This window comes from Periplaneta americana, chromosome 5 (genome assembly GCF_040183065.1).
Source record: "Periplaneta americana isolate PAMFEO1 chromosome 5, P.americana_PAMFEO1_priV1, whole genome shotgun sequence".
NCBI classification, from domain to species: domain Eukaryota; kingdom Metazoa; phylum Arthropoda; class Insecta; order Blattodea; family Blattidae; genus Periplaneta; species Periplaneta americana.
The window spans coordinates 6,486,579-6,505,977 of NC_091121.1; the positions used below are offsets into that span (position 1 = coordinate 6,486,579).

Sequence of the window (19,399 nt, forward strand, 5' to 3'; positions counted from 1 at the left end):
TCGCTGTCAACTCACTCACTGCACTGGAACTACGACACATTTCACTGATTCTATCCTGATTTCACTAACACTTCAAAAACATTTCACTGTTCAAATACTTTGCACTGCCACTATAAACTATAAAGCTTCACTGACAGGAACACGTTTCACTTACACTACACACTTCACTGACACGACATACTTCTTCACTGATACAACACACTTCACTGATACAACATAATTCTTCACTGATACAACACTTCAATAACAACATATCATTTACACCCTTTAACTACTGTGTATAATTACCGTCTATTAGTAAGGTCCTTAAGCCTATATAATATAAAATACACAATTTTCATTATGACCTTCAATTTGCATATTTTCTAATCAAATAAGCACTATTCTTAATGAAATTGTCATGTGAGTATCATTTCAGTGCATTTTTTCATTCCAGTTGGATAAACCAACACTCATTTTGGGGTTACAATGGCCCATTATGATAATAAATACAGTGAGTGTACTGCGTAAGTTGTAAAGTTGGGGCAAAATTACCCCATGTCCAAGTAACATTGGTCCAATATTAAAAAAATTATCAACTCAGATAAACATAAAACAAAATGTTTCGAATGCTTTAGGAGTCATTATTAGGCCTATTGCTTAAAGAACTCCTTATAAAATGTTTCATTAATAGTACATTGGGAGTTCATTTTGAATCTTGGGAGTTCATTTTGAATCTAACCTTACCTGGGACACGCATATCAAACACACATGCAAGAAAGTATTTTCCACTCTTCACTCATTACAAAGATTGTACCACTATCCAGCTAAATTAAAGCAGATGCTTGTACAGACTCTTATTATGCCTCATTTCGATTATTGTGACGCTTTATTCAGTGATCTCAGGGTGGATTTATCCCAGAAACTGCAACGTGTTCATAATGCGTGTGTTCGTTTCATTTGTAATGTCCGCTACTACGATCACATTTCGCCTTCTTTCGATAAATTATTGTGGCACAGGTTAAATGAGAGGAGAAAGTTACATTCCCTTTCTCTCTTATACCGAATTTTGCACACCTCTACTCCCTCTTACTTATCTGTCCGATTCCACAGTCTTTCTCGGTATCATAACTTAAATACTCGGTCACAATATGATAACACGCTAGAAATACCACTGCACACATCATCTCTTTATTCTTCGTCTTTCACTGTTGCTACTTCTCGTCACTGGAATTCTCTGCCGCCTGAAGTCAAGGGCTGCCGAACTTTAATTTCCTTTAAATGTAAATTAGAAAAGTATCTTATGATGAGTTGCCAGACCTAACGCGTTGCAAATGTGTTCCACTGTATTTATTATTATTTTTTCTTATTTTTATTATCTAAATCGTGTTTATTTATACTTAACGCCAATATGTATCCCACTGTGTTATTGTTTTTTATTATTAATCTATTTTGTGTACATTTTATTCAATTGTCGGTTTCTGATTTAATTATGTAAGTCCTACTTAATTGTAATCTAATATTAATATGTACATACTAATGTGTTTATTTTTATTTTTACTGTGTACATTTTTCTCATTTCTTATTGAATTATCGGCTTCTGTTTTTATGTGATTCGCATTTGATTCTAACAAATTAATATGTATTTCAGTATGTTTATTTTTATTTTATGAGGTAAATTTTAGGTAACTACCTCTTTTGATCTCATTATGTAATCAGTATGTAATTACTTAATTCTGATCAAGTTTTATGATCAACTGTGTAAGCAAGTTTTAATCCTGGTTGAGTGTAAGAGAAGGTCTTAAGGCCTTAACTCTGCCAGGTTAAATAAAGCCATTATTATTATTATTATTATTATTATTATTATTATTATTATTATTACTATTATTATTACATTATGCAACGAGCCTATAATGGTAGTAATTAAGACGCGAGTATGTTTATGAAACGAGCGCAAGAGAGTTTCATAATTTTCATACGAGAGTCTTAATTACCATTATATACAAGTTTCATACGACTTTTTATGCTCGACCATATTTCTAACTTGAAATTATTCATAAGTATTCATGTTATTCTTATCTGACTGATGAGCGGAACTGACCTTGTGCAATACCTCGTAAATTGTGAGATGTGCGCAGACGCGAAAGTATTGATTTTTTCCGAGAAACAAATGTCGACATTGACCTTGATATAAACTAGAGAGTAAAATAAACATTAATCTTGATATAACCTTGAAATTGAATTGGACATTGAAAAACGAGATGACAAATTGAATTTGTTTGAATATTATTTACAATTAACGCTAATTATTATAGTAACAGAACTGACTTTATTTCAAATATAAGTGATTTATTGATTTATTGTTGTCTTTCCAATGCATATCCGAGAATAATCGATACTTGCGCTTTCATATTGCTACAATGGTATTTTCTGATTGGTGGAACACCTGAACTTTAATGAATGGGTGTACTTCAATGAGGTCCATCAAAGGGCTGCTACCAGGTGTATAATTACTACATTTCGGCATGGTCGAGCATAAACTAAATTAACAAACAGATCAGTTACAAAAGTTTACTTTTAGAATGACTATTACACTTTTACTACGTCAAACTACTTTTGATCAATAAAACGGTACGAAAGGACGTCTTTCAACCAATCATGGCTGCTTATCGCACAATTCTATCGTTTCCCTAGCATTTCTTTGTTTTTATCACTACCGTAGCATTTGTTTCTTTGTCTGCCAACATTTCAAACCGCAAATTCTTTACGGTACTATAAAACATGCTTTGCGGTCGTAATTTGTTTCCCGCATAGATAGCCGACTGATAATGTCGGCTCCGTTCAAATATTTTGGTGAAGGTAACATTAGTGAAATGGAATTTTAGTAAGACAATTAATATCTATTTTATTGTATTAGAGTACTTTATTTCTTCTAATATTTATATACTTCTGTTTTTATCACGTCCCAGCATTTGTTTCTTTGTTTGCCAACATTTCAAACTGAAAATTCTTTACGGTGCTATAAAACATGCTTTGCGATCGTCATTTGTTTCCCGCATAGATAGTTAACTAAAAATGGCGGCTCCGTTCAAACGGTGAAGCTAACATTAGTGCAGTAGAATTTCAGTAAGTCAATTAATATTTTATTATATTAGAGTACTTTATTTCTTCTAATGTTTATATACTTTCTTCTAATCGCATAATAATAGTCAATTAAATTCCACTCGAGTTTTGATTTTCTCTAGATAAATCAAAACCTCTAGTGAGATTACTGTTGATAAAAAAAATGGGCTAATGTTACCCCAGTTGATGGTACTGTTTATAATTCAACCTCTTCTCACCTTTTTTTTTTTTTTCCTACATTTCTCCATGTGCACTTCCTCCTTCGTTTTAATTTATAAGTTACTTCTTAATTAAGTTTCCTTCACTTATCACTATTTCCTTAGATCCTACAACTATGAAGACGAGTTGGTGTGGGGAGCCACGTGGTTGTATAAGGCTACAGGAGATCAGAGTTACCTCACGAAGGCCGAACAACTATACAACGAATTCGGTCTGCAGTATTGGTGGGGTGGTTTCGGCTGGGATCAGAAGAATTCTGGAGTTGACGTAAGTTAGCGAATATTATACCGCCGTTTTGAATTTCAAAAAGCTGTGCTAAAACTGAAGGAGTTTATATAGGGGCCAAAATACAACACTAACATGTAGTTTCTGAAGTAATCTTTAGTCACGTCAGAACCGACATTGCAGAAGTAATCACACTTTGCATCTTACCTCCTGCCACCACGTTTGAATGAGATTTACAACCGTCTTTTGCAATAAGTTGTTCCAGACCTGTTAGAGAACATGCCCCTTATCGTACATCAGACGTGGATGCAACAGGTCGGAGCTTCAGAACACTTTATCCTACTCTTGCTGTACTCGACTTTCTAAATCTCGCATAATTTCGCGTGGATCCGAAGAGGAGGTGCGATTGAACGGCCACCCCGCTCCCCCGATTTCATATCTCTTGATCACTTCTTTCAGAGCATAATAAAGACATAACCAGAAGACTTGCAATATATGATGTTACTCGGGATGTGCTTTGAGTATTTTGGAAAATACACCAAAGTTTCCTTCGACGATAAAATACGTGCACTAAATGTGGTGGCAGTGCTCGTTAGTTCGAACAAATGTTGATATGATACAGAATTAATTGTTAATTTCGGAATATGTATGATAAGAACTTTCTTGTGTTAAATATTAAAGTACCTTGTTAACATGTTTCGACCTTTTTCGGTCATCTTCGGAACCAACAGGATTACAACGAAGAACTAAATACAATCAAATACATAGCACAAGAAAACGGATACAACCCCAACATAATAGACAATATAATATGTAAGACAAAACAAAACCACAAGAAACAGAAGAATACAACACAAACACAAGAACACAAAAAAATACATCACACTAACATACGAAAACAAAAACACACATAAAATTGCAACCTCATTCAAGAAATTAAACTACAACATCGCATACAGAACAAATAACACTCTACAAAAACATCTGAACACACACACAATGCAAACAAATACAACCACACAGGCGTTTACAAACTCAAATGTAACACCTGCAACAACTTCTACATAGGACAGACAGGCAGATACCTCCACATATGCAGAACACATCACAAATCCCAACCACACCTACAGAGACATCAACACAGACATGGAAATACTGCACATCCAACCAAAAAGCCAGAAACTCAACACACTAGAACAATATGAAATATGCAGACACACGAAAACACACCCCAACGATATTCTCAACACACAACTCAACTTCATAACACATACACTCTTTGACTCTACACTACGAACGCACCCACACAGGAAACAAGAGGCGCCAAGACCAACAACGACCAGTTCCGAAGATGACCGAAAATAGGTCGAAACATGTTAACAAGGTACGTTAAAACTTAACACAAGAAAGTTCTTGTCATACATATTCCGAAGTGATACAGTGTTAAAAGTTGTGTAATCAAGATGTTAATTGTTAAGTTCATACAAGCTTTGTTTGCACAAATAGCACAGAGCGAAGTTTGTAATGTTGGTTGCCTCTTTCATATTCGAACATTGCAGGCCACTAGATCAATTCATGCGTACAGATTGGAGTGTTTACACGAATACAGGATTTACCTTCTATGCCTACTGCAGTTTATGTTTATTTTTCAAACCACTGACCTACTATTGCTCAATCTTTTTGTTGAAATAGAACCAGTTAACTCCTAATATCGCCCTTTCTGTTATGTCAGTTTTTCTTGTGTAAAGTTTTTATTCAATGCCTCTTTATTTCTATTTTCGTTCTTACTACGTAGTACCGTAATTAAAAGTGTAGCAAGTTGAGTCCCAGTGCCTATAACAAGTACTTTGTTCTGCAGGTCCTGCTTGCGGAATTGACGGGAAAGCAGAGCTACAAGGATAATGTGCAAGGTTACTGCGACTACATGTTGAACGTTCAGCAGAAAACACTCAAAGGCCTCGTGTTCATCGCTGAATGGGGATCTCTGAGGAGTGCTGCCAATATGGTCTACATTTGCCTACAGGTAATAGGATTATTTAGGAGTAGGGTACTTATAATGAACAGTTAGAGGGTCCATTCCCAATATGCTGCAATAGGATATCATATAATCTAGGGTTCCTTTGATTGAGGTTCTTTCTGATATGTACATCTATTATCAGGCAGTTCATCTCACTTGACGATATATGTCAGAGGAAGAACAATTGAGGAACTGAATTCTAAAACATGCTAACTCCAAAAAATGGAAAACAGAGTTAATCAAATACAAGGGTGAGTCACGAGGACTTACAGTAACTTACAGAGCTTATTTCCGAAGACATTCTGAGCAAAAAATATCAAAACATTTGTCCTAATCTCAATATTTTCAAAGATACATTAATTTGAAGTTGTTAGTAAAATACTTTTTTTCTTTAGTTTTAAAGGTAAAATAATATTACAAATAGAGAATGAACTATTCAGAAGTATCATTTCTTTAATTGGCTAGTGTTCTGAAGCTAAAAATGTGGTGTTAATTGCTTTGTACAAATCCAATTTTGAACTAAAAATTACATCATTATTACGCACTTATCACAAAAATTGTTACAAATCATACGACTTTAGGGACTTGATTCTTTGCAGTTTAAAAATGCGCAAAAAATATATAATTTTGTAGTTAAAAATTGAAAAGAAATTCTGTACGAAGCAACTATGGAATTCACAACATATTTTTGATTCATAATACTAGCTAATTAAAGAAATGATACTCCTGAATAGTTCATTCTTCATCTGTGATATTGTTTCACCCTTAAAACTAAAGAATAATGGTATTTTATAAACAATTTCAAATTAGTGTAATTGTGAAAATACTGAGATTAGGACCCATGTTTATATGACATTTTTTGCTCAGAATGTCTTCGGAAATAACCTTCGCAAGTGACAGTAAAACCTCGTGAATCACCCTGTATATATCATGTTAAAAACAGTGTAATACTTGTTCTTTTTCAAGTTTATTAGCCTCATGACAAACAACCTGAATTCTAAACAACTCTATATCCATGTAATTAGTACATACAGAATTTAGAAATCACCAGGAGTTAGCATGTTTTAGAATTCAGGTCCTCAATAATTGTTTGCATACATCTGAAATCTGATTAGTGTAATATGAAACTAGTCAGCAAGAATATTGCATACAGAATATAAAACAACTACAAAAAACATATCGACACACTAACAAGACAAACAAATACAACCTATCAGAAATATACAAATTAGGACGCAATAATTGTAACAACTTCTACATCGGACAAACTGGGAGACCATTTCAAATAAGATACAAAGAACATATCAGAGCCATAATCAAATCACATAATGCCTCCACATACGCAGAATACATCACAAACACCAACCACAGCTACTACAACATAAAAACAGATATGGAAATTCTATATAAACGACGCTGTATCAACTACTCGGTTATTTAGCGTCGATGGGATTGGTGATAGCGAGGTGGTGTTTGGAGAGATGAGCTCGAAAATTCACCTAAGATTACCTTACGGTTGGGAAAAATCTTGGAAAAAACCAACCAGGTAATCACCCCAAACGGGAGTTGAACCAGTGCCCGAGCACAACTCCTAAATCGCAGGCAAGCACCTTAGCCGACTGAGCTACGCCGGTGGCTTTTATGAAACATTGTGAATGATCAAAGAAGAACAGAATCATATCCAGACAAGAGCTGCCAGAATATTTTATATTTAGGCTACATCATTAAAATAAGTCCGCATTTTGAGCTAGGATCTCTGGCGTGGAAAGCCCTATAGTCGGACATTGCGCGTCTATATTGCTGTGATAAAATTTATGTTACCGGTACTGAATTTACAATTTCATTGTTTTCTAGGCTGCAAAGTTGGGCATTAACACTGACCAGTATCGCCAGTTTGCCCAAAAGCAGACGGGCTACATGCTGGGAGACGCTGGACGCAGCTTCGTGGTGGGTTTCGGCAACAATCCACCAACCCACTCACATCACAGATCCAGGTGGGTTTAATATACCGGGATCACACAGAAAATTCCTGCAGACTGGTACGTACGTACTACGTAGGCCTATTAGCAATAAACTAGATTCTCTTTTGTTCAGTAATAAATTTAATTCAGTTTCCATGACAACTGCTGTTTACAGATACAAAAAATATATCCGAGTTTAGTTGCTACATATTTTTAAGTAAATTTATCAACAGTAATCTCACTAGAGGTTTTGATTTATCTAGAGAAAATCAAAACTCGAGTGGGATTTAATTGACTATTACACGATTAGAAGAAAGTATATAAAGATTAGAAGTAACAAAGTACTCCAATACAATAAAATATTAATTGGCTTACGAAAATATAACTGTCTTCAAATGTATTATTGTGCCATCCTAACATTACGCTAGATGCCAGTAGTGTCTTATGATTATGTTTTCTTGTTATCAGTTGTGCCAACTATGGAATCTTCATTGAACTCTGTGGACGGTTACTAGTCAAGAAGGCTTTGTTGATTCAGTTTCATTTTTATTAAAACATTTGCATTCCACTTCAATCATCCGGATCCCAGTAATCAACGTCACTTGACAGATGATTTTCAATAAACCTTAGTATTAAACAATCTCTGATACGTGACTATCCATAATATCATACAGCAGAAGCTATAACAAACATAACCTAAATAATATAAACAAGTGTTAGAAAAGTTTTAATTAAGGATGATGAAATAAAAAATAAATATGAATAATTTTAAAAGAAACAATTATTGAAAGTAAAATTTTCAAATTTGAATGTTTTAGTGGTTGGTGGTTCAGTTGATGTTATATTGGACGTGTGCGTAAAAGAAGTGAACTCGTTGATGTACATGGTGTATCCCTCAACTTATTCAGGATTTCCGAATGGTGCTCTTCATATATGATCAGCGATCTTTATTAATTCTTGTCCTTGAATGCCAATGCGAATCATATTTGAAAGTGCTGTGCATCGACTGGAGTGGTTTGTAATTTTCTGTTTTTTGACGCCCAGACCAGTGCAGTTTGAAATGTTGGCAAACAAAGAAACAAATGCTAGGGTAGTGATAAAAATAAACAAATGCTAGGGAAGCGATAAAATTAAACAAATGCTAGGGACGCGATAAAATTTTGCGATAATCAGTCATGATTGGTTGAAAGACGTCCTTTCGTACCGTTTTATTGGTCAAAAGTAGTGTGACGTAGTAAAAGTGTAATAGTCAAATTAAGTCGACAATGTTTTCGCGCTATGTTTTTTTTTTATGGTTATAATTTGTTATTGAACCTAAAAGAATGGATCCAACGACTTCAAAATGTTTTATTCCTTGGTGTCCACAGTTCGTGCCCCGACGCGCCCGCGACTTGCGACTGGGGCACCTTCTCGAGCTCTGCACCCAACGCGCATGTGCTGTACGGCGCTCTGGTGGGCGGGCCTGATGCCAACGACAACTACTCGGACGTACGAGATGACGCCGTGCACAACGAGGTGGCATGCGACTACAACGCTGCCTACCAGTCGGTGCTGGCGGCTCTCAACGAGCTGCGGGGTCACTAGCTAATCAAAATAACACACGGGGCTTCATTCTTGTTTTGTTTTCTGTATCGCAATATAGCCCACATTATACATTTTTTCTTTTGTAATGTAAAATCACACACAAATAAAGATCGTTGCCATCAATTATTCCATCAATTCAATCATATATTTACGTAAAACTACATCTTTCACAGGGTGTGGGTAATTTGGTACATATGGAGTTTCGGATGTCCCAAAAAGTCCAAAATTGCAAACGCTTAGTACACTAAAATTGAAAGAGCTGCACTAATTCTAGAGGTAGAAACATAGATTTCAGATTGTTTGCAGCCACGCATAATAGATGTCACTAGTTGTCTGCTGCGTATACTATACTCTGTTCACATAAACAACTCACAGTATATCCGCAACTGTGAATGGATGACTTTTGTAACTACATTACAGCAATATTCACAGTAGAGAAGCAGTTTCATTACGTGCTAACGTTTGCAGCGGAGTTGTGTAGTTTAGTGAGCGGTTTTTAACATATCAGAATTTAAAACTTCCAGTCACACGAAGTTGAATGAAAAACTTCAAGATTTACTGGTAATCATACAAGCCTATCAGAAAATGGAAATTATGTAATGTATACAATATACAGTGGAACCCCGATTATCCGTCACCCTATTAACCGATTGGTGAATTAACCGTCTCTCTCTCTCTTTTTATTACAAGCCTTTTCCTTTACACAGTATAGTCTACTGTTCGAATTGTCGTACTGTATAAGTTCTATATGAAAATTTCACTTAATTTAATGTTTTGTGTTGAAAGAAATCTCCTTGTGCTAAGAATGGGAAAAAAAGTGTAAATAATTGAGTGGTTTGAGGAAAGATAAACCGTGGCTCATCTCGCATCAGAATACGAGATTGGAGTGTATAAAGTACATAAATCTACAACACGAGGCCTCCTCTGCTCATATCTTCCCACAGACAGCTATTGCAAGGAGTTTCCTTGCCCCTTAAAAATACGTCGTTGATAACCAGACTTAAATTTGTGAACTTCTGATCCACTATCGAAACGCAACACCAAGAAGGGAATTACGAAAATCTTTTATGGTACGGATTATCAGATTTTTTCGATTAACCGTTCAGCCCACCCCCTTCATTACTACTGATAATAGAGGTTCTACAGTAATGTAAAGAAGGAATATTATTTCAGAGACGCTGTTCTATGAAATATTTATATGGAATACTTTTCTTGGCATGAAGGATACAACAATCAAGAGAAACATCCTACTTAAAAATTTGACTCAAAATAGACATAATTTTTTGTTTTCTTGACTTATGTATGATGTGGGTACATTTCAATATCCCTTCGAACAATTGCCTGCAGCAATCACTCTGCTGCAGTCCAAAAATATAGAAATGGCATATACGAAGTCCCAATATTCATTAAAGCAAAAAATTAAAATTGTTCCTGAAACGAATAAATGAGTTTACAGTAATATGATGTGCCATATATGAAATGTACTATTATATTCACAAAGCTGTTTTCACTTGGTGATAAAGCAGTCCTGTCAATTCATGCCCACAAGAGCAAGCGCGCGCTTTAGAGCCCAGGAGAGCCTGACCGCTTTACAGCGGAAAGGAAAGAGACAGACGAAAGAGGTGGTATATGCCGCTTGGTCGAGCTATACATGCATGGCCAGCACTGATTCAATAGATAAAGGGAAGAGAACTTATTAAAACTGTAGGCTATCCATGTTAATTTTTAGATTTGCCTGAGAAGTATAAGTGCATTATAAGAATGTAAGTTTTAATTTTAATGTTCATTTTTCACAAGTTTGATTCTTTTATTCAAAAGAAATATTTTCTCAACTTTACAGAAAAGTGAATTTTTCAGGTATAGGCCTATTTAATTAGTAGCCTTACAGAATGTTTTCGTAAATCTAATATACCGTATATACGTATTACTGAAGATAGTGTATTGAAAATTTTGAAAATATTCGCATGGAAATTGTTTGTAAGGAAATGAATTAACAAAGCAACTACTGTTACATCAAAAGCAAAAGATACGTGCCCATGTGTTGTAAAAATGTCAGCTCTATAGCTTCAGCACATTTCGAGAAAATAATTTAATATTCTGATGATAGGAAGTTGCTCACCAATGTCACCTTAAAAGCATAATGCGATAAGAGTTTTGTTCTGGCATATTAATTACAATTAAAACATATACAGCACCTAAGTAACTTTGCTTTGTACTGTAATATTGTTTTTATTAGTTTATTGATTAATTTATAAGGCTAAAGGTACCATCAATATCAATTTTATTCTAACTTATCAAGCCATACTCCCGAGTATCATTTATATTTGTTACTGTTGCTCCAAGATATTTGAACTTCTCCACCTCTTCAAAAGATAAATTTCCAACTTTTATATTTCCATTTCGTACAATATTCCCGTCACGAGACATAATCATATACTTTGTCTTTTCGGGATTTACTTCCAAACCTATCTCTTTACTTGCTTCAAGTAAAATTCCCGTGTTTTCCCTAATCGTTTGTGGATTTTCTTCTAACATATTCACGTCATCCGCATAGACAAGCAGCTGATGTAACCCGTTCAATTCCAAACCTTCTCTGTTATCCTGGACTTTCCTAATGGCATACTCTAGAGAAAAGTTAAAAAGTATAGATGATAGTGCATCTCCTTCCTGACAGAAACTGACCTATACGAACGCCGCTGTACGTTTCACTGAGACACATTTTAATTAATCGAACTAGTTTCTTGGGAATACCAAATTCAATAAGAATATCATATAAAACGTCTCTATGTCTTACACTAATAATAAACAAATCCTTCTGAAAAATACTTTTTCACTGGAATTTCCGGTTTGCCCGGAATGGTTGAGTTACAAAATGTTGCATGTTTGCACACTCATAATCTTTCACCACCAGCCGTCACTGCCTCCAAGTCTTCAGCTCTGACGAGAAACTTTCTACTCAATATTATCGCCAAATAATATGAAAACAAACCAATATGTCAGTATTATCAACGCGTTTTGACAGCAAGCAAACTTCTCCTTACTTACATTTTCATACTGTCAACACAGCTGTTTTAATCAAATTCTTCACCAAGGTGGAAACTCAGTACTTATTGAATATTTATTCAGTATAAAAGACGTGCATATTTCAAATTACTAATAGTGTTGTCAGTGAAGTGATGCTAGGACCACTACTCACTGCTGCCAACATGAAAACCATCGCCTGCTTGTTGGCAGGAGTAGCTCTTTGCCATGGTAACATATTCTCAAATAATGTGAGAGATATAGTTATACATTTCTTGAACACTGAAGAGAGGTTAGAAGTTGCCTTTTGTGCGAGATCGTGCGTATTTGCTTGGTTTCCGCACAAAACCAATCCGCGGAAAGTCTAAAATTCCACATTCAGTATTCCCAACCTAACACACATAACAATTTCCCTCTTCTTACCGCTTAAGTGACATATTGATTTCACTGCTTTAGGCTTTTAACATATTATTTTTAGAGACGTTCAATATAGTAATAATTATAAATTGCAAGCTTACCACTGCAATTTCACCTAAATTGCACTGTTAATTATTGTTTTCAAATATTTGCAAAAATTAAGGTAACTCTACAACTCCACTGAAGTTACTACATTCGTGATGCAAGTAACATTAAGGAAGCCGTGAAAAAATCAACAAGATTCCAGACTCATCATAGACTGGGGGGGGGGGAAGACAGACGTATATCACGGCCTGCTGGAGTATAGTAAACACAGAAAACATTTTAAAGCAACAATGTTGAAGATAGATATTTTTGTTTTGCAAATTTGCCGTCATTGAACAGAAACCAAGATGGAGATTTCATTGCAACTAATTAGAAATTCCTCTTTCAGGTATGTAATAAACGATCTTCGCACAAAATAATGTACCATACACGAGCGGTATATTTTCTTTCAATTCTCGGAAATAGAAAGCTCAACTACGTTTCGCTTTTTCAAACTTTTCCTCGAACATGAAAACTTCAACATACCGCTCTTGTAACGCATATTACTATTTCCTTGCCAATCATTCTCGCTCTCTTTACAGTTTCCTGTTTGTCGTTTTTGGTCAAATTTTCGGCGGTTAATTTACATACTTTCTTACACGCCACACTCTCGTCCGTCCAGTTGCTGATTTCGGTATATTTTCTAGCAAAAAGCTTCTCAACAATGTAAATTTCCTTAACTGGTTTAAACTGTATAACGTCACAACACTACACAGAAGATGCACTGCCCAGCGGCAGCCTCACTTCGTCTAATTCATGTAGTATTAGTTTGTGTACATTGATGGAAAAGACAGACAGATTTACGAGATAATCTCTTAGCAACAATTGAAGATTCCAAAACTCGCTGAACCATTTGGCTATTTTCATGATTTATACATACATACGATTACATTTCAGATCTCTATCATTATATTTTAAGCTTGTTTTCTTCGGAATATATATGGTAAGGCTTTCCTGTGTTAAATTTCAACGTACCTCGTTTACATGTTTCGACCTATTTATGGGTCATCTTCAGAACTGGTCGTTGTTGGTCTTGGCGCCACTTGTTCTGTTTCCTGTGAGGGTGTGTTCCTGTGGTATTGTGTAGAGTCAAAGAGTGTGTGTGTTTTGAAGTTGAGTTGGGTGTTGAGAATTTCGTTGGGGTGTGTTTTTGTGTGTCTGTATATTTCATATTGTTCTAGTGTGTTTAGTTTCTGGCTTTTTGGTTGGATGTGCAGTATTTCCATGTCTGTGTTGATGTCTCTGTAGGTGTGGTTGGGATTTGTGATGTGTTCTGCATATGTGGAGGTGTTTTGCAATTTTGTTATGGCTGTGATGTGTTCTTTGTAACGTGTTTGAAACGATCTGCCTGTCTGTCCTATGTAGATGTTGTTGCAGGTGTTACATTTGAGTTTTTATACGCCTGTGTGGTTGTATTTGTTTGTTTGTTGAGATGTTTTTGTAGAGTGTTATTTGTTCTGTATGCGATGTTGTAATTTAATTTCTTGAATGAGGTTGCAATTTTGTGTGTGTTTTTGTTTTCGCATGTTAGTGTGATGTATTTTTTGTGTTCTTGTGTTTGTGTTGTATTCTTTGTTTTTTGTGATTGTGTTTTGTCTTACGTATTATGTTGTCTATTATGTTAGGGTTGTATCCGTTTTCTTGTGCTATGTATTTGATTGTGTTTAGCTCTTCGTTGTAATCCTGTTGGTTCATTGGTATGTTGAGTAGTCTGTGTACCATTGTTCGGAATGCAGCTTGTTTGTGTTGTCTGGGGTGGTTGGATGTGTTGTGTATGTGTGTTGTTGTTGTGGGTTTTCTGTATACTTTGAATGTGTGTTTGTTGTCTACTTTTGTTATTGTGATGTCTAGAAAATTTATGGATTCGTTGTTTTCAATTTCTAATGCGTAGTGTAGCTTTGGGTGTATTTTGTTTATGTGTTGATGTAGGTTTTGGATCTGTCTTTTGTTTCCTTTGTATAGTATTAGTATGTCATCTACGTTTTCTTTCTAAAACAATGCTAATCCTTGTCTAAAAGTTAGTGTTATTGTGCATATCACTTGAAAACTCACTCATCCGTAGACTGGTGGATAAAAAAAGCTGTCCAGTCCTTTCATAAAATGGACTTAACACGTTTTGGAATCACATTCTTCAATTCGGGGCCGTAATTCTGGGATTTCCTACATAAATTTAATCTGGAGTAAAGTTATCGGTAACATGGTATTTATCTATGTTAATTATGTTTATAATTTCATTTTATTATGACAGTAATAATTATGACATATCTCTCTCCTTTCAGCTTACGACTATGGTCAAGTAATTAGAGATTCCCTCCTGTTCTACGAGGCCCAGAGGTCCGGTAAACTACCGTCTGATCAGAAAGTGACATGGAGGAAGGACTCTGCTCTCAACGACAAAGGTCAGAACGGAGAAGACCTTACAGGAGGATACTATGATGGTAAGGATGATGAAACTTTAACATCTATGATCATTTTGATGTGGTAGAATAAGGGAACGTAAAAAATTTCAATTATGAATAAGAGAATTCAAAGTAAATAATATAATAATATACACACACATGAACATTATACTCGTTTGTTCCCTGCCATGCACAAAATTGTCTACTAGCCTATATCCTACGAACTTGAGAGGTTTCCGCTAGTGAGATTATACAACAACCACAAATTGAGAGTTAGGGACTTAGAGCTAATAAATTGTTAGTTGAAACACTGACTTCAAAACTAATCTTAGTCATATGACACTAATTTAGGAAAACTAAAAAAGTAGTCTAATTTATTAATTCTGTAACAAGGTGAAATTTTTTCGGAGAAGAAATATTGGTGTTGTGGAAGAGAAGGCCTGATGACCTTAACTACACCAGAATAAATAAATAAATAAATAAATAAATAAATAAATAAATAAATAAATAAATAAATAAATATTATCTCACCAACAAGTCACCAAAATTATGTATTTAAATTAATACAATTTGTGGCATGGATTATGTCTAAATATGCAATAATAAAATTTCAAAATTCTAAAGAAGAAGTAAGAGAAATCGTACACATTAAAGAAATGAAAATTATTTTTTTTTTAAAGTCAGTACATTTTTTCGTACTTGCATCAGGTTATTATTTGAATCTGTTATGTATTAAACTCCGTAAGTTAAAACAGTGACTTGTTCTCGGCCAATTAATTAGTATTAAACTGTAACAAAACTGACATAATCCAATTTAAATTCTGCCCAAATTCAACCTCTCAAATTTCAAGCGTAATAATTAACAACAGGCCTCAAATAGAAACAACATTCACCAATTATTGGCTTACAACTTGATAATATATTAAATTGGAAAAATCATATTAAAGAAATTACTCCCGAACTAAATTCAATATGTCTTCTCATTAGATCTATGCAAAAGATAGTAAACACCAATACCTTGAAAACAATATACTTTGCATACTTCCACTCGATAATGAGTTTTGGAATAATATTCTGGGGAAATTCCACAGATAGTAACAGTATATTTCTATTACAAAAAAGAGTAATTAGAATAATAGTAGGTGCCAAATCAAGGGAATCATGTAGGATCATTTAAAAAAACTACAAATAATGTTTAAGGCTTGTCGGTACATTTTTTTCATTAACTTTGTAACTAATTCAACAGTTCATAGCATAAATACGTGTCAAAAATGATTTTGATACTACATCGGCAAATCTATCGTGCTATCAAAAAGCAGTGCGTTATATGGCAGTAAACATTTTTAATAGCCGCCGTATGGATAAAAAAAATCGAACTCAAAACATAAGATTATTCAGGGCCGAATTAAAGAAGTGCCTAATTTCTCACACCTTCTATTCTGTAGGTGAATTCATGACATTCAATAACGCTACATGAATATTTCTGTCTTGTATTAAGTATCGATACTAACCCCTTGTGTTATACCAGTAGACTATATTGTAAAACTCTTCTGTATATATTTCAACTAGACTGTGACTATTAATTAGGACTTTGTAGAACTATTAAGGTTTTTTTACTTGTTCCATATTATAGCTGTGAAGCGTTGTACGAATACCATAGAATGTAAATAAATACTTACTTACTGGCTTTCAAGGAACCCGGAGGTTCATTGCCGCGTTCACATAAGCCCGCCATAGGTCCCTATCCTGAGCAAGATTAATCCATTCTCTATCATCATATCCCACCTCCCTCAAATCCATTTTAATATTATCTTCCCATCTACGTCTCGGCCTCCCTAAAGGTCTTTTTCCCAGAATGTAAATGTAAATAAATATAATTCAATAACGTAAAATTGTAGGAAAATGAAATCATTCAGAGTTTTATATTTCATTTTTAACTTGCGTTTCTAACACGTGAAGAAACTTTTACGAAATAGTCTTTGTATTATTATAATACCCAACAGGCTACATCACTTATGTATTAGGGTACCAGCAATGAAAAGTTAGTGCATTTTTTTCATACATGGTTCACTGTTTAGTGCATATTGAGACTGCTATAAAGACTCGATGAACTCTCTGATGGGGAATGGTGAAATATTACTTGCAAAGTGTATCATTCCCCCTAAGAGCATAACATTAGCACTTTAAGATTTACCTCTCTGAAATTCTCTTTAATTTTCTGTCTTGCAGCTGGTGACTTCGTGAAGTTTGGCTTTCCCATGGCCTACACCGCCACCGTGCTGGCGTGGGGGATTATCGGTAACGAAGCTGGCTATACTAAAGCCAGTAAGTATTTCCTTCTCACACGCTCACTGTTTTACATGTATGATAAACAACACAATTTCATTATAAATAAACTAGTGGCTTGTGCAGCAAATGCTGCTGCAAACTAAGTTCGTTAGACGTGCAAATAAAAATTCTTCAGATTTATTTTCAATGAAGAATACTTGTCTTTTTGATAGTTATTTGCTTCCATAATAATGAAACTTACTCCCTCTGAATGGATTTTTTTATGCCAAATACTTTTTCTTGAACCTATCCAACTTCAGTTTTTTAGTTCCAATGCGAAAACGCAAGTATCAATGTCAGGACGATGGCAGTAGCTATTTCAGGTCATTGTGGATTGTAGGCAAAAGTTAAAAAAATGTCAGGTTTGCTAAGCTTTCGAACAATAGCATCTTCGTGTAGAACTTTAAATGTAGAGCGTAAAATCATTTTATCCTACTAAGAGATCTTGCTGAAATGATCTGGAGACTACAAAATTTTCTACGCCTTTTATTTTATCAGTAAGTAATACCTTTTTATCTTTCCTTAGGAACTGTAATTTTTGCGCTCTCTCGAGCCAATACAATGACACATATCAATATCTACACTACACCGCCATTAAGTATATGAAAAAGACCCAACCCCACTGGGCTAATAAGTATACAAATATTTGACTTTTAATAACAATATTATCTTACTTAAGTTTTGTAGTTATATATATAGCAGCCACTCAGTAAATTATAGAAATGAAGATCTAAATTAAGATATTCTCTACATTTACTTACATAACCTCAAAACGTTTCACTTTCATGTCATCAATATAGCATCAATATTATGTACAATTAATGAAAAAATAGATGCATCATCATATTAACTATAATAATATTTAATTCCTAATGGTAATAATGTCACCAAACCACCTCAAGTTTCGTAGATTTGAATATCCAATACACAGCTGTACTCAGAAAATTATACACTGTAGAATCAGTTTTTAATAACAAATTGAATTGAGCTCTAAATATGTCGGCAATCTGCAGGTCATGGCCTTCGTGTAATAGCCTATTGTTTATTGTAGTGTGTGTTTTGTTCTGAAATTCAATCAAGTCGACCGTTATTGAATAAAATTAGTTCTCAAAACTGACAACAGATAGATTTTGGAAAATAGGAAAATTATGTGGGAAAATTGACATTTCACTGAAAACTACTACTTTTCCGAAAAACTTTGGGTTCCAAGCTTAAAAATGAGGGGCAATTTATTAAAATCCGTTCAGCCGTTTTCCCGTAATTTCCATTACCAGTTCAAATTATATAGGCCTATATAGAAGATTGTACATGAACATGGGTGGGCAACTCGTGCTCTCGAAGTGTGAACACAATCTCAGTGCAGGTAGAACGGACTCTGTACTGTAGTGTCTGTATACAAGTTTGCTCGCATCTGCAGTAAGTGGCGGCTCGTTTTAAGTGAAAAACAATATAATCCCCAGATCATTTCCCTTTAGTGAGGAGTCGAAAGAGAAAGATTTTTTATTGAGAAGGCAGATAAAGCTTGTATTACGTTCTATTACACCTTCTTACCCATGACATTTTTGTAGTGCTCGGGAAAAGTGGCACAAGTCAAAAATGTTAATTATACAGGAGAAGGAAAAAAACTGTCTTTACATTGGTTTATGTCGATTTGATTTTTTTCTGTATGAATTATTGTAATGGGAGAAATACTTATGTCTCTTTTCCCAAGCGAGCAGATGTTCCGTAAGTTGTCAATAAGATAATAAAAAATGTTTGTGGAAACTGACTTATGCCACTTTTCCCAAACACCGCAGATTTTATGTTACAAATAAACACAGTGAAGGTTTTAGTAAAGATCGAACTGTTCGTAATGCTGCCTAAGTCAGAATTTCCAAATATACTCCTTGGTTCCATATATACTGTATATGCTTGAGTCAGAGTTTAATACAAGAAAGAAGTGTAAAAGGTCTCAATGTACAGAAAGAGCTCAGAAGTAAGTTTATTTCATCTGCCGTGACATGTGAAAAATACTTCCTTGAATTTGTGATTGTTTGCGAATA

The 19,399-nt window shown here is 34.7% G+C and overlaps 1 protein-coding gene across 2 annotated transcripts in view; it reads left to right on the forward strand.

Moving 5' to 3' along the window:
- LOC138699439 (uncharacterized) overlaps nt 1-19,399 on the forward strand; it is a 69,456-nt gene that overhangs the window by 32,036 nt on the left and 18,021 nt on the right. Inside the window, exons 6-11 of one of the 2 annotated variants that reach the window (XM_069825305.1) lie at nt 3,426-3,588; nt 5,405-5,569; nt 7,418-7,557; nt 8,892-9,100; nt 14,910-15,068; nt 17,259-17,354. In XM_069825305.1, coding sequence (XP_069681406.1) covers nt 3,426-3,588; nt 5,405-5,569; nt 7,418-7,557; nt 8,892-9,100; nt 14,910-15,068; nt 17,259-17,354 — 932 coding nt within the window. The remainder of the gene's footprint in view (nt 1-3,425; nt 3,589-5,404; nt 5,570-7,417; nt 7,558-8,891; nt 9,101-14,909; nt 15,069-17,258; nt 17,355-19,399) is intronic. The other variant, XM_069825304.1, reaches the window with a different exon arrangement.